This window comes from Suncus etruscus, chromosome 16 (assembly GCF_024139225.1).
Source record: "Suncus etruscus isolate mSunEtr1 chromosome 16, mSunEtr1.pri.cur, whole genome shotgun sequence".
NCBI classification, from domain to species: Eukaryota; Metazoa; Chordata; class Mammalia; order Eulipotyphla; family Soricidae; genus Suncus; species Suncus etruscus.
Genome location: NC_064863.1, coordinates 30555522 through 30570610, shown reverse-complemented (window position 1 = coordinate 30570610; position 15089 = coordinate 30555522). Strand labels below are relative to the sequence as shown.

General features: G+C 35.2%; 1 protein-coding gene across 1 annotated transcript in view; it reads left to right on the top strand.

Moving 5' to 3' along the window:
* The window catches only part of ARAP2 (ArfGAP with RhoGAP domain, ankyrin repeat and PH domain 2), a 179195-nt gene that overhangs the window by 92957 nt on the left and 71149 nt on the right, over nt 1-15089 (top strand). Inside the window, exons 16-19 of the mRNA XM_049790095.1 lie at nt 102-204; nt 1141-1339; nt 1526-1589; nt 14809-14972. Coding sequence (XP_049646052.1) covers nt 102-204; nt 1141-1339; nt 1526-1589; nt 14809-14972 — 530 coding nt within the window. The remainder of the gene's footprint in view (nt 1-101; nt 205-1140; nt 1340-1525; nt 1590-14808; nt 14973-15089) is intronic.

The window sequence follows — 15089 nt, the reverse complement described above, 5'->3', positions numbered from 1 at the left end:
ATAAAGACTTCTCATCCAAATTTCAAATGAAATTAAACTGTTGACCTTTATAATATTTGTTTTCATAACTGGTTACATTCATTTGTTTGTATGTGCTGTAGGCCCATCTTTACCTTTGAGATCTATTTACCCTCAGAACGTGCATTTTTATTTGGAGCTGAAACATCTCAAGCTCAGAGGAAATGGACAGAGGCCATCGCCAAGGTATTTAAACATTGTATTATTACCCTTAGTCTGGAGAAGAGTCCTACCTTAGGCTTTTTTTTTTTTTTTTTTTTTTGTCAAACATTAGAGGCCCATGAACATTTTTTACAAGATTTTGCGAATATATGGTCTTTCAGAATTTGTATTCAAAATAGGTTAATGGATCCCTTCATAGGGCCTTCAACAGAGGACTTATTTAAGCTTTGGAGTAATAGTTCTTTGAATTAAAGCCATAATTTGATGATTATGTCTTTTCAATATTATGTGCGTATATACACATTTGTTTGTGATTGTGTGTATTGTGGGCATACACTTAGTGATGTTCTGGGCTTATCCTGGCTTTGCACTCAGGAATCATTCCTGCTGGTGCTTGGGGGACCATATAGGATGTCAGAGATCAAACCAAGGTTGGCCATGTACAAGGCAAACACTTTACCCAGTGTATTATCTCTCCAGTCCTAGTCTTTTCAATATTATAAAGTCATTTATGTATATCTTCTAGGCAGATACCTTGTACAGGAGAGACACAATGGGGAGAGAATAGACTTAGTAAAATATACAAATGGAGTCAAACTTTTTTATTTTTTGTTTTGGGACACATCTCATTGTGTTCATGTCTTACTCTTGACTTTAGACTCAAGGAACTAATCCCCAGAGATTAGCATTACAGAAAATGGTACAAAGTCAGCAAAACCTGTTCCTGTTTTAGCTCTCTGTGTATAAAAAAAGTGATTAATTGATTGTTATTTGAACATGCAGGATGACTTATCTGTTTTAAAATGGAAAGCAAGTTTAAAATATATGTTTTATAAATTGAGTCACTTCTGAATCATTACATCAGACAAGAAAGAAAAATTTCCAGTTCCCTTTCAGTAGCTTAGGTTGGGATTTCCTTTTTTCACTGTCTTTATTAGTTTTCTGTATTTGTCTTAACAGCATTTTGTTCCCTTTGTTGCTGAAAACTTAACAGAAGCCGACTATGATTTGATTGGTCAACTCTTCTACAAAGACTGCCATGCCCTGGATCAGTGGAGGAAAGGCTGGTTTGCTATGGACAAATCTAATTTGCATTTTTGCCTTCAAATGCAAGAAGTTCAGGAAGACAGAATGCACTTAAGAAGACTTCAAGAGCTAAGTGAGTTTTATTTTTTTCCCCCTTATAGTTTAGACACACTTTTTGAGAATTGTGGTAGAAACAAACAAAATTATGATGGCTCACTCCCAAATAATATAGCTAAGCATTCATATTTTTTGAAATAATTGCATTTTTCTATGCACTTAAAATCTGTGAAATAAAATGTACATGTTTTTCTCTCTCCAGCCATCAGCACAATGGTTCAAAATGGGGAAAAAATAGATGTTTTGCTCTTGGTAGAAAAAGGAAGGTAAGTGCACTTTTGCTCTTTAATCTTTTAGGGACTAGGACATATTATTCTTTCGGAGAAATCTATTAATTTTAGAGCTTGTAGAAAAGTGAATTATGTGTATGCATACTATTCATAGAAAATTATTCTAACACTTATAGATTTTTAAAGTATATATTTTTATTTTTTTTATTTAAATAACTTTATTACATACATGATTGTGTTTGGGTTTCAGTCATGTAAAGAACACCACCCATCACCAGTGCAACATTCCCATCACCAATGTCCCAAATCTCCGTCCTCCCCACCAAATCCCCGCCTGTACTCAAGACAGGCTTTCTGTATCCCTTGTACATTCTCATTATTAAGATAGTTCGAAACTTAGTTATTTCTCTAACTAAACTCATCCCTGTTTGTGGTGAGCTTCATGAGGTGAGCTATAACTTCCAGCTCTTTTCTCTTTTGTGTCTGAAAGTTATTATTGCAAGAATGCCTTTCATTTTTCTTAAAACTCAATAGATGAGTGAGACCATTCTGCATCATTCTCTCTCTCTCTGACTTATTTCACTCAGCATAATAGATTTCGTGTACATCCATGTATAGGAAAATTTCATGACTTCATCTCTCCTGACAGCTGCATAATATTCCATTGTGCATATGTACCACAGTTTCTTTAGCCATTCATCTGTTGAAGGGTATCTTGGCTGTTTCCAGAGTCTTGCTATGGTAAATAGTGCTGCAATGAATATAGGTGTAAAGAAGGGATTTTTGTATTGTATTTTTGTGCTCCTAGGGTATATTCCTAGGAGTGGTATAGGTGGGTCGTATGGGAGCTCAACTTCCAGTTTTTGGAGGAATCTCCATATTGCTTTCCATAAATGTTGACTAGATGTCATTCCCGCCAGCAGTGGATAAGAGTTCCTTTCCACATCCCTGCCAAAACTGCTTGTTCTCATTCTTTGGGATGTGTGCCAATCTCTGGGGTGTGAGGTGGTACCTCATAGTTGTTTTGATTTGCATCTCCCTGATGATTAGTGATGTGGAGCATTCTTTCATGTGTCTTTTGGCCATTTGTATTTCTTCTTTGTCAAAGTGTCTGTCCATTTCTTCTCCCCAGTTTTTGATGGGATTAGATGTTTTTTTCTTATAAAGTTCTGTCAGTGCCTTGTATATTTTGGAGATTAGCCCCTTGTCTGATGGGTTTTGGGTGAATAGTTTCTCCCACTTAGTGGGGGCTCTTGTATCCTGGGCACTATTTCTTTCGAGGTGCAGAAGCTTCTCAGTTTAATATATTCCCATCTGTTAATCTTTGCTTTCACTTGCTTGGAGAGTGCAGTTTCCTCCTTGAAGATGCCTTTAGTCTCAATGTCCTGGAGTGTTTTGCCTATGTGTTGTTCTATATATCTTATGGTTTTGGGTTTGATATCGAGGTCTTTCATCCATTTGGATTTATCCTTCGTATATGATGTTAGCTGGAGTTCTAAGTTCAATTTTTTGCAAGGCTAGCCAGTTGTACCAACACCATTGGTTGAAGAGAATTTTTTTGCTCCATTTAGGATTCCTTGCTCCTTTATCAAGAATTAGGTGATTGTATGTCTGGGGAATATTCTCTGAGATTTCAAGCCTATTCCACTGATCTGAGGGCCTGTCTTTATTCTAATACCATGCTGCTTTTATAACTATTGCTTTGTAGTACAGTTTAAAGTTGGGGAATGTAATTCCTCCAATATTCTTTTTCACAATGATTGCTTTAGCTATTCTAGGGTTTTTATTGTTCCAAATAAATTTTAAAAGTGCCTGATCCACTTCTTTGAAGAATGTCATGGGTATCTTTAGAGGGATCGCATTAAATGGAGCACAGCACAGAAGACAGGCAGATAGGGGAGCTGGCCTCTGAATTCCAGCAGGTTTCAGCGGCTTCCCCTTTCTGGTGTGTAAACTCACCTTTAGGGAAGGCTCCACGGAAGGTGAGCCATCCACAGATGAGCCACACACAGGATGAAATCAGGCCAAAAATGGAGCACAGCACAGAAGACAGGCAGATATGGGTGCTGGCATCTGAGTTCCCAGAAATCCTTTAGAACTTTAATCCTAATCTGAAATGGGTAATCCACTCAGATGGTTGGGGCGTCCCATCCTCTTACTGACAAGGTGAAAGAACTTGAAGCCTCCAAAACCTTCACTGTGGTCTCCAAGGTCACCCAGAATATTGACATTCACCTCTGAAGCAGGCAGGATCACTGGCAGGAACGCTGATGAAATGCAGTCTCAGGCAGCTGAAAACAGCATGACCCAAGATGGCTTCTGCACCCTTCTGACTCCTGGCAGAAACCAGCAGGAATCAGTGTGTGTATGTCCCAACCCACCTCTGAAGCAGGCAGGATTGCCGGCAGGAACGCAGATTGGCTTATAGATTTTTATATTTTTATTATAATAAAATCAGTGAGATCATTATTTTGTAATTTTTATAAGCTGTAGGAGCTTTAGTTCTTTCACATTTGACTATTTGGAGACACTTTGGCACTTATAATTATATTTTCAGTGTAAGTATATCATGTATATCAATAGTGTCAATAATTATTTATGCAGGTGAGCCATGCATAACTAAAATTTCTTGAATTTACAATTTTTCAGTAACTATTATGTCGGCACTATTTATCATAAATTGTTAAAGCTTATTGACTAGAGTGATTAATAAAATGAACATGATCTTTGCACTCATGAAATGTATTCAAGCAAGGAAAATGGAAAATCAACAGATAAAACGTGTTATGTAGTATTGTGTCCATCAATTTTTCAATGATTGACAAAAATAAGAAAGTAAGAGAATATTATGGAGTAGTGTTTTCATTTTTTTAGATAGAATGATAAGACAAACTTTGATGAGTTTTTTGGAAAGAGATCTTTTGGGGGATGGAGTAATGACTCAGTGGTCTGGAGTGCATTTTTCCCTTGCAGAATTTTTACCCAGATTCAGTCCCTTTTTGCCAATGGTTCCAGAGTACTGTCTCCAACTAAGGAGCTGGGAGTACCTATGTTCCCCTTGTATACTACAGGTGTCACCCAAATATTTAAAATAAAAAAGAAGAAGCAAAGGAAAAGGAAATAAAGCTGTATCCATCTGTATTTTGTTTTGGTTTGGAGCCAAACCAGAAGTGCTTAGGGCTTATCTTGGATTTGTACTCAGTGATTATTCCTGGAAGTGCTCAAAGAAACTTATTTGGTAAATTAAACCTGGGTTGGTTGTGTTACATGCAAGTAAGTACTTTACTCAATGTACAATCTCTGTGGTCCAAAGCTGTAGCAGTTTTTGAAGAGTGCCCAAGACACATGTTTAAGGTTATTTTGAAGACCCTACAGCATGGGTAAACCCACTGTTTCAAGGTCTGTGAAGAAGAGGCCTTGATTGGTGAGATTTGAGTGTGTGAGTTGGGAAGTACTGATTTCTGAAATAACTTTGAATTTAGGTCATAGAGGGGCCTTCCACATCATGATCTGGCAATATCTGGACTTTATTCTAAGCATGATCAGAAGCTTCTCAGAGTGTGAACCTATGTTTTGACAGATCTGTTTGACTCCAAATCATATGTCCTCAAACATTTTAAACAAGCCAGATCACTGTCTCTCAGACCACTGAAGGGCCAGAGTATAGTGTTAAAAAAAAAAAAAAAAACTATGGACAAATTCTTATGCACACTGCACATTTCTTACTGTCAAACAAAAAATCCAGAAGCAAATACAATATTTAAAATGAATAACAATTGCATTTAAATCAACAAACTTGAGACTGAAAGGGGGAGTGGAAAGACAGAGAGAAGGAGGGGAAGTTGGAGATTGCTGTGCACATCTCACACATGCCCACTGCTGGCCCATTATGACTCAGCGACTAAGCAGGACAGGCAGCAGTGGCAAAAGAACCTGGCAAGCCAGATAACTGACTTTGATGGGCCATAGTTTGAGGACCCTTGTTCCAAACAAATGAACTTTGGGTGACAAGAGTTTCAGTTGGGATGCTGCTGCAGAAGATAGATAAGAGATGTCTTACCTAGAAACCCAGCATTGAGATGTTGAATTTATTGTGCAGGTGCAGAAGAGAAGTAATGTGATTTAAGTGAGTGTAAGAGTCAAAGAAAAGAATTAAGATTTTAGCTTGAGAAAATATATGAAGTTTGGTGCTATTTTTTGTGATAACACGTACATATGTGGAGCTTTAAGGTAGAAAAGTAGAACTGGAATTTAGTTTGAGGAATAACATCGCAATGTTACTTAATAGTGTGCTTTGAGATACTGAATTATGACATTAAGTGGAACGATTTCTGTTGGAAATGGAAATTTATAGCTGTAAGCATATTGGTATTATTTATAAACTAAGTTAAGCAAATAGATTCCTACTAGAGAAAGGGTATTGACAGAGCCTTAAAAATGGATCTATTGCCTTAAATATTTAAAGATCAGGAGAATAGAAGCTCATGTAAAAGTTTTGGTAAGGAATGGCCTGGATGATAGATATCACCAGTTTGGAAGGTATTTTTTTCGTGATCAATTTTTGAAAATATGTGTCAATTTTTTTTTAATTTCCTAGTTATACAATTGATTCAGAATGTTTAGGTCTAAAGATCTCAGGACTATTTCTAAGAAATTGTAAACACTAATATAAAAAAAGGGCAAATCAAGCATTTTGTGTTATTTCCCTTGATAAGAATAATGACTTAAAGAAGTTATTTGAACAATTCTATGCTATAAATGTACTTAGGATTTTTTGTTTTAACTTTTTTTTCTGTAAGTCAAATACAATGATTACTGATCCTTGAAATTTGGAGGATTATTTTAATAATACACAGACATCTCACTGTTCTGCCAGAGTATTGCTTAATCATATGTTTGGGGAAATTAATGAAGTAATATTATGTAAGGGATGCCCTAATGGAATTAATATTGTAGAAAATGTATATTACAGTGATACTAATATATGATAGAAATCATTGATTCCTTCAGAAAAGGAAAAATGGTCAATAATACAGATTTGTTTTTGACTCACATTACTTTTTTTAACTAAATAAACAGTAGCTCACTAATTGTATTTACTATATATTTATATTTATATAGACATACAACAAATACTTAGACACATAAGTATGTATTTTTTAAATCAGTTTTCTGTAAAAAGGCACTCTTTTACCTTCTTTAAAAAGATGAAGAATTGCGGCCAGAGCGGTGGTGGTAGGGCATTTGCCTTGCATGTGCTAACCTGGGATGGAACATGGTTCGAACCTCGGAGCGATTTCTGAGTGCATAGCCAGCAGTAACCCCTGAGCATCACTGGGTGTGGCCCAACCCCCCCCCAAAAAAAATAGATGAAGAATTTTAACAGTGGTGAATAGGTCAATAATTGGACAATTAGATTCATTTTTATTTAGTGCTTATTGCAACTATTGCACTTTTTACTTATTTTTCTATTTCTCCAAATCAATATTATTCTGATAGTAACAACAATACATTGAAGATACTGTGTAGAATTGGCCATGTTGCAGGCACCATTCTCAATAATTTAAGCACTCAAAAACAATTTTCTAGTGCCTATAGGATGTTGAATGGAAGAATAATTTATTTGCACATTAAGAAAAGATCCATTTGGGATTTAACAGTCTAATACATTTTCTATATAAAACAAGTTTTTAAGCTTATTTACCAAGACTTTATGTATATCAGTTAAAAATCAGCACCACAAATGTTCCAAGAGCCTTGATAAAGATTTTAGCAGAATCTAATATTTCAGCTTTTTAGAATAAAGTAAAAATTTTTAGAAAACCTTATGAGTGACTATGTTTCTCCATACTGTGTTCACCTATTTAAAGATATAATTAAAAGGAAAGAAAGAATAGAGCATGGTTCTTGACTTTTTTACAACGAGCATCATTTACTTGTTACTTCCTTAAAAGGCCATACAATATAAACAGAAGGGCCACAGGCAACTGACAAGATGTGTAGTGTATCACCAGGGCCAGACCCCATGATTATGGAATACTTATGGTCTACAGGGCAGATGTTCCCCACTTGCAAGCTAGTGTAGAACCAACCAGGGTAATGGCGAGTGCATTATGAATTTCTCATTCTTCATAGAGCAAAGACTTTGAAACTTTGCCAGCACATGGTACTGGTGTGGTAGGTACAAAATAGGACTCATGTTTTTTAATATTATATCTTTGTAATATATTTATATATATGTACACATTGTACTCATGTTTCTCTGTGTGTTTGTGTGTTAGATCAAAGTGATTACTAGACAAAGATCCAAGAGCTTGAGAGAGGATGAGTTTGGTTTTAAATGTGTTGAACATGAAGCGCATGTCAATATCTAAGAGTTTTTATTTCTATTGATGATCCAATGCTTTTGTCAAAGGTTTTGCAATGTGTGTGTATACATATACATATATACATACATACAGATCTGGGAATTTCCTAACTATTAGAAGGATAGAAGTGGGGTCTGAAGAGAAGGGAAGAAGCAATATGCTAAGTTATGATAGATATGTAGAATTTTGGAGATGTGAGTGGTTGGCAGAGAGGATCTTAAGCTATTTTATACAGAGAAAGGAGTGAGAATTCAGGGGCTGGATGTCACAAAGCCCAATAAAGTATCTCAAAGACAGAAGAAATAACCACAAAATGTCAAGTGTGGCCAAGGACACAAGTCTTGATGAGGACAGATTCACTCTGATAAGTGATGCAGTCCATCTGGTAACTTTGCGTAGAGTAGAAGTGATGAAGGATGAAGAGGATTAGATTAAGACTGGGAACTGAGTAAATTGAAACATCTGGCGAGGATACTTTGTCATGGATGTCTGGAGGTTAATAGGATTAGCAAGGTAAAAGAGAGATGACCCAGAAAGAACCACATATACAATTTGTTTCTGGTAATGCAGCTTTAAATATTGAGGGGAAGGAGAAGTAATTGGTAGAGATTGAAGGTAGGAGAGGAAAGGTCTCTTCACTGCAATGAGAAGAAAAGAGAGACTGATGGATGATTTTTAATGTTGGTAGCTTTCTGGTTTTGGTGATAGGATGTTAGGAAGATAAATGCCTGATGGTTTTCAATTGCTTTGTGAAGTAGGGATAAGAATGACTCCTGAGCTTTTGACCTAAGAGGCTAGATAAATGGTAATATCATTTACTAAGATCAGAAATATGTACTTCTGTTTCAATTCTCAAACAAGCCAGTTAATTATAGATCTGTTGTTTAAGAGTTGTTTTACTATCAGTGCATTGCTCTCTTTTTCATCTCTCTTTTGATCTGTTAGCCTCTTGAGAAATAATGACTGTGAGCTAAAGTAGATTGTGTCAGATTTGTCAATGACAGATAAAGTGGAGTCTTTATGAAATAAAACAACTTCCAAGTACCATGTTGATGACATATAGAAATGGTGTAACTCAAAAACCAAGTTCAAGTTTTCATCTTTATTATCACCATTTTTTTGACGTGAAAGGGCTTAAACTGTAATATAAGTTAGAAATGCTTGTAATAAGTTAATTTTATTCACATCTTTTCTCTCTTACCTTAACTTTTGGTAGAAAATTATCCCTCTAACAAAACCCCTAAGATCTGGATATATTTTAGAATAAAATGGGACAGGGAACATGTGCCCAGGAATGGCTTAGAATAAAACAATCCAGGGGTCTTTCATATGTAGTGAGAAACATAGGCACAAATAGAATTAGGAAATTGTCACAGACTTACAGTTTAAGGTGCCTGCTGATTGGCTGTGTGAAATACCCCAGTCTCTACTCTTAATGTACTCATTGAATTTTGATGAATCTCTAACTGTTACTGTACAAAATGGCTCACATATTGGGAGCCAAGATGGGGAGAATAGCCAGCCTTTGAGCTCTTCTACCATAGATTAAACTGCTAAATGTATTAACGTTTCTTAAAGGCAAGGAGGACAAATTTCCCTATATCATGAACTAAAAAAAGCTAATAAATTTATAATTATCTACTGACTATAATCAGTATTTAGATATATATTTTAATTTTCATGGAAATTTTCTCTATTTGCATAGCAGGGGTGTCTTTAGACAGAAAAATATTGCAGTAATGTTTTCCACACACAGCATTTTTGCTCTAAAAAGCTCTAAACAGAAGGTGTTCCAGATGGAGCCACTTTAATGTGTATTCTTTATATACTTTAAAAATTATTATTTTGAAAAATAAAGCTTTCTCAATTACACTTCAGGGTTGCTGCCATATTATTTGACTCTGTTATTGGGACTTAGAGTCTCTGCTTTCCTTTTAAAGTTTCATCAGCATTTCTTTGTGTGAAAAAAAAAATAATCTTGTTGAATATATGTTTCCAGCCATTGAATATTTTCTGTGACCAGGTCAGAGGACATTTTTCTGGAAAGTGGGTCAGATCCACATTGACTAGAATGCTCAATTGATAACAGCTACCTCTGACTTGAGCCATGCTATCTATTTCTCTGCTACAAAGCTACTATGTCCACCATCTTTTATTGTGTACTGGCAAGGCCATTTGTCAAAGCCTCCTATTATTAAGCTCCTGCACTATTGTGAGTTATAATAAAGACAATATGAGTAACTCAGCTGTGTTATGGGAAACTGGAATGCTGGATTTTCTATCTTAATTTGCTTTTATTTTTGAGGATTCCTAATGTGCTTGATGGCTCTTGAGCCTGACAGATTTCAGTTCTAATTGCAATATTTGGACATAAAGACACTAACCCTGGGGAATAAGCACTTTGTCAATATGTATCACAATTATGGATTAGGCCACTTCTTTCAATTTTAAAAAACAAATACCCTAAGTTAAGGATTGTTTTATACCAACCCATGATATGGAATTCCCCCTCATCTGTTTGAATAATGGTTTATAGAGACTGATAAGGTTAGCAGTAGTCCAGAGGATGAATTATCTTGAAGTGATTTCTAAATTGTGCATGTAATTGTGAATTAAATTGTAACCGATTGCCCACAATGTCAGTGAACAGCTTTTGTAACTTTTTGATGATTTAATTTTTGGAAATAGTTTAATCGAAATGTTCCCAAGGCAGATGAGATCTTCCCTGACCACTTTCACAGGTTTTGAAAAAACGAAGATGCTGTTCAGACTTAGACATTTTCTTTTCTGGTTAGAAAATTATTATATAAAATTAGATACATTTTTAAAGGTGGTTCTTAAAGTATATATTACTTGCATCAAACATATGTTTAATTCAAGTAAAAGCTTTTTAATGACAGTTTTTAACAAATCTGACTTTATGGGAAAATATGAAGGGAAGATTTCATCTATATAATTTTTTAATAAATAACATTTATTGAATTGAGAATTTTATAGGAATTGGGGAATCTGAGAGGAGTAATCTTACTAAGTTGAAAACAATAACATCAGGTTTCAAGTTTTATGTTTTATTTCATTTTTAGATTGGAAAAACATACACAGCAGTGCTCAGGCCTTGTCTTCTCTATGTATTCAGCAATCACTCCTGGGTGACTTAGGGAACCACATGGAGTGTCAGGGATCAGAGGTGTCTGGGTTGACAGTATACATTGAAAGTTCAATTCCTACTGTACTATTATCCAGCCCCAGAAAATTAATTTGATATCACCAAATTTATTAATTATGTCACTTGAAGAGATATTTATAATTCTAGTCTATAGCCTAAACTCAAAATGCCATAAAGTCTATGGTTATTAAATTGAAATTTTGAGGAAAATTTTTATTTGTCATTATAGTTCTTATTGAATGGTCTTGATTTATGGAAGAACATGAAGTTGTTATCATGGCTTCAAAATAACCTTTACATTTTATGCTTGGGGAATGGATAATTAGATTAGTTCTATTCTCTGTGAACTAATTAAAGTTCTTCAAAAATAACTACTTCTTACATTCAAGACCTGAATGAATATTTTGTCTTTTTTTCAATCAGAAAGTTACAGTGATTATTTCATCATACTTTAAATTACAAGGTTGACCAACATTTGCATTGAAATGTTTTGTTATGCTTATTTCAATGTGTGCAGAGCTTAGATAAACATCAAAGAAAGAAGATGTTGAACTGATGCTATTAAATGTCAAACATTTACTGCACTTGGTATTGTATTTTAGGATTCAGCTTTTGACAACTTGACTCAGGAGTTAACTTGTCATTACTTGTTCTGTCTTTCACTAGTTCATAAGACATCTAAACTTTTATCATGGGATTTCTTCTGACTAGAAAAAAAGAACTTTAAAATGGTCATAGTTAATAGTTGAATTTTATTGTTTTTTTTTTTGAGGGAAGGGACATTGCATTTAGATTTAATTGTTTATTAAAATACAGATCCTTTTGAGCATAGTGTTTCAGAGTTGTTATAGCACATTTCAAGAATAATTATTAGGATAAAAGGAGCAGTAAGTATCTTTTTATTTGGGAGTCACATCAGGCAATGCTGAGGACTTTTCTCTTGGCTCTGTGCTTTAGGGTCACACCTGGTTGTACTCAGGAGGCAATATGTGGTGCTAAAAACCAAAACCACATAGTCCATATGTGGGGCAGATACCTGACTTCCTGTACTATCTCTCTATTCTTTTTTTTTTAATTTTTTTATTTTGAATTATGAGAACAAAAGATGCAAAGAAAGAGGACAAGGTAAAGTTACAGTGGAAGGACAATCACCCATAACATAATTTTCAGAAGAAGTCCCCTTGCTGATATCTTAACTTTGAACTTTCAGCCAAAGAAAGTTAAGATAAATAAAACAGAATCCATGTGCAATTACTTTGTCCCTCAAGTCCCCAGATTGTAGCACATTATAATATTTCTTAACAGCACACAAGGCAATCTAAAGCCATCAAACTTACGTAACTCCTTAAACATTAGAGGCATAGTATTTTTTACATTTCCATATACATGCATATTAACTTAAGTTAACCTCAAATTTTAAGTGGGTGCGTTTTAAGGATTAGAGTCAAAGGAGCACAGTAAAAACGGTGTTAGAGTGGCAATTGTTGTTTGTATAGGCCCACCAAAATATGAAAGGCATGGAAGGAATAACCTTGGCCTAAATACAAAGAGATCCTACCCCTGAAGTTTCCTGGCATAATACCAGCTCTAGGCCTCAGGCAAGTTATCGTCCGATCCAAGACATTGGCTGTAGTGCCAACACACTTATCACACAGTCTCTGTTGTTGGTATCATGTTTCTGTATTAAAGATTCTGGAATCTGCATGTCCTACATTGAAGTCATGATGTGGAGTGTCTCTCTATTCTTAATGAAGAATGTTGTATGATTCTTTGCTAAAAGTCACTAATTTACAAAAATGTGAATTGAAGTCTGTATAATATTGGGACAAAGTTTTTTCAGGGAAATGATCTATATTATGTAGTTATACTTGAACTGATATACCTGGCCACAGAGACTTTTGCGCTAAAGGCAGGGAGTAAGATATATGAAAAGGCTAATGCAGGAGTATTAGAGCAAGTGTCAGAATTCATCAAAAAAGAAAATAAGAAAACCTGAAGGTCAAGACTTCTCTGATAGTGTGGGAGATAAAAATAATAGGTAAAGATGTCAGAAAACAATGAAGATTACAGGCACAAATGTCACCAAGAAAGTATTAGTTACAGAAAGTTCAGAAGATGCTGGAATTGAGTGTGATGAGATGTGGTGAACTTCAAAGAGAAACAAAAATAAAGAAAAGAATTTTAATTAGAGCGAGTAAAATTCCAGAAATGTAAAAACGTAACATCTTTCTCCACCTAGTGTCCCCCACTAGAAAAAGAAAGAAAAGAAACCTCACAAATAAAAGCAAGCTAGAAGTATAATGGGTAACCCACTTGCTTTACATGCAACTCATTCAGGTTCTATCCCTGGAATCCTATATGGTGATTCCTGAGTGCAGATCCAGGAGTAATCCCTGAGCATTGCAAGTTATGGCCCCAAAACATTGGTTTTTCTGTGAAATTATTTTAATATAGCCCTTTCAGGGACTAAAATCAAACAAATGATTTTACTTTAATATAAATGTGCCAGATATGCATCAATAAAACCATAGTATATTGTAAATCAAACTTAAAATTATTGATGGTAATCTACAGCTATTGTACCTTTACCAAATGTCATTCACTTGAGATGTGGAAATTATTTTCTTGTTTCTGGATGCAAAGTTTGGGAAGTATCTATTCTAAATTAGGAAGGAACACCAGTTACACTCTAAACATAGGAGGGATATACCAAATGAAATGTCGCAGTCCAACACTTCTGGAGTACAGAATGAAATGCTATCTAAAAAGTAGTACATTTTTATGACAATGGACAGAAAACGTAAACATGCCTAGATGTTTCTGTTTTGACAGTAGGGGAATGACAAAACTGGAAAGAAAAATAGGGACCAAGCCATGAATGTCTTTAAATCTTGTTACATACTGCAGCAAAGATCATAGAAGGACAATGATCAGTAAATGTGGTGACTTTATATTTCTGAAAAATCATCATGATGTTTGAGGACAGCACTGGAAAGGTGAAGAATTTGGTAGGGACACATGTTAGGGCTTGTGTCATTTAGTAACTTCAACAGTCATAGTGAAGCCTGAAATAAGGCTGAATTGGAATGAAAAAGGAGGCAGAGTAATTATCAGAAGATAAAAAATGGGACCGGAATGATATCACAGTGGTAAGGCATTTGCCTTGTACAAGGCTGACCAAGGACAGACCTGGGTTCGATCCTTTGTCCCATATTGTCCCCTTAGCCAGAAGCGATTTCTGAACACGTAGCCAGGAGTACCTCTGAGCATCACAGAGTGTGGCCCCCAAAAACAAACAAACAAAGGAAAAAAATCAGAATTTTGAATCTGAATACCATGTGGCAATGATGGTAGGATAGGATAAGGTAACAATCAGCAACTCAATAACCCTAAAGTTCTGGTGGAGGAAGTGATCAATCATGTAGACAAAGCAGTTTGAGATAGGAGAAAAAAAGTTTGGTATGGTTGTAATACAGTAATATGAAGATGTCTAAAAGTACATTAATAACCACTACAAAAATTAGTCATTCATATTTTATTGATTATGGATGTAAGCACTATTTTCATTGTTTTTTGATACTGGTGATACTTGGTCGGCAAAGTAAGACTCATCTCATGAAGGAGACAAGATCACTTTTACATCAGCTCTAAGGACAATCTATTTAGAAATAAGTTTATTTTAAGCAGAAGTATAATGTGAAATGCCTTTTAAACTTTGCAGAACATTATACATCCATGGGCATACCAAGTTGGATTTCACAGTCTGGCATACTGCAATTGAAAAAGCAGCAGGTACAGATGGTAATGCATTACAAGATCAGCAGCTCAGCAAAAATGACGTTCCCATTATCGTGAACAGCTGTATAGCATTTGTTACACAGTATGGTAAGTATTACAGAGATTTTTTTTCAACCCCCAGAATTCATACTATCATTGTAGGTAAATGGTACCATACATTGACCAGCCTTATCAGTGAAAAACCTAGTTATTTTTCAAGTAAAT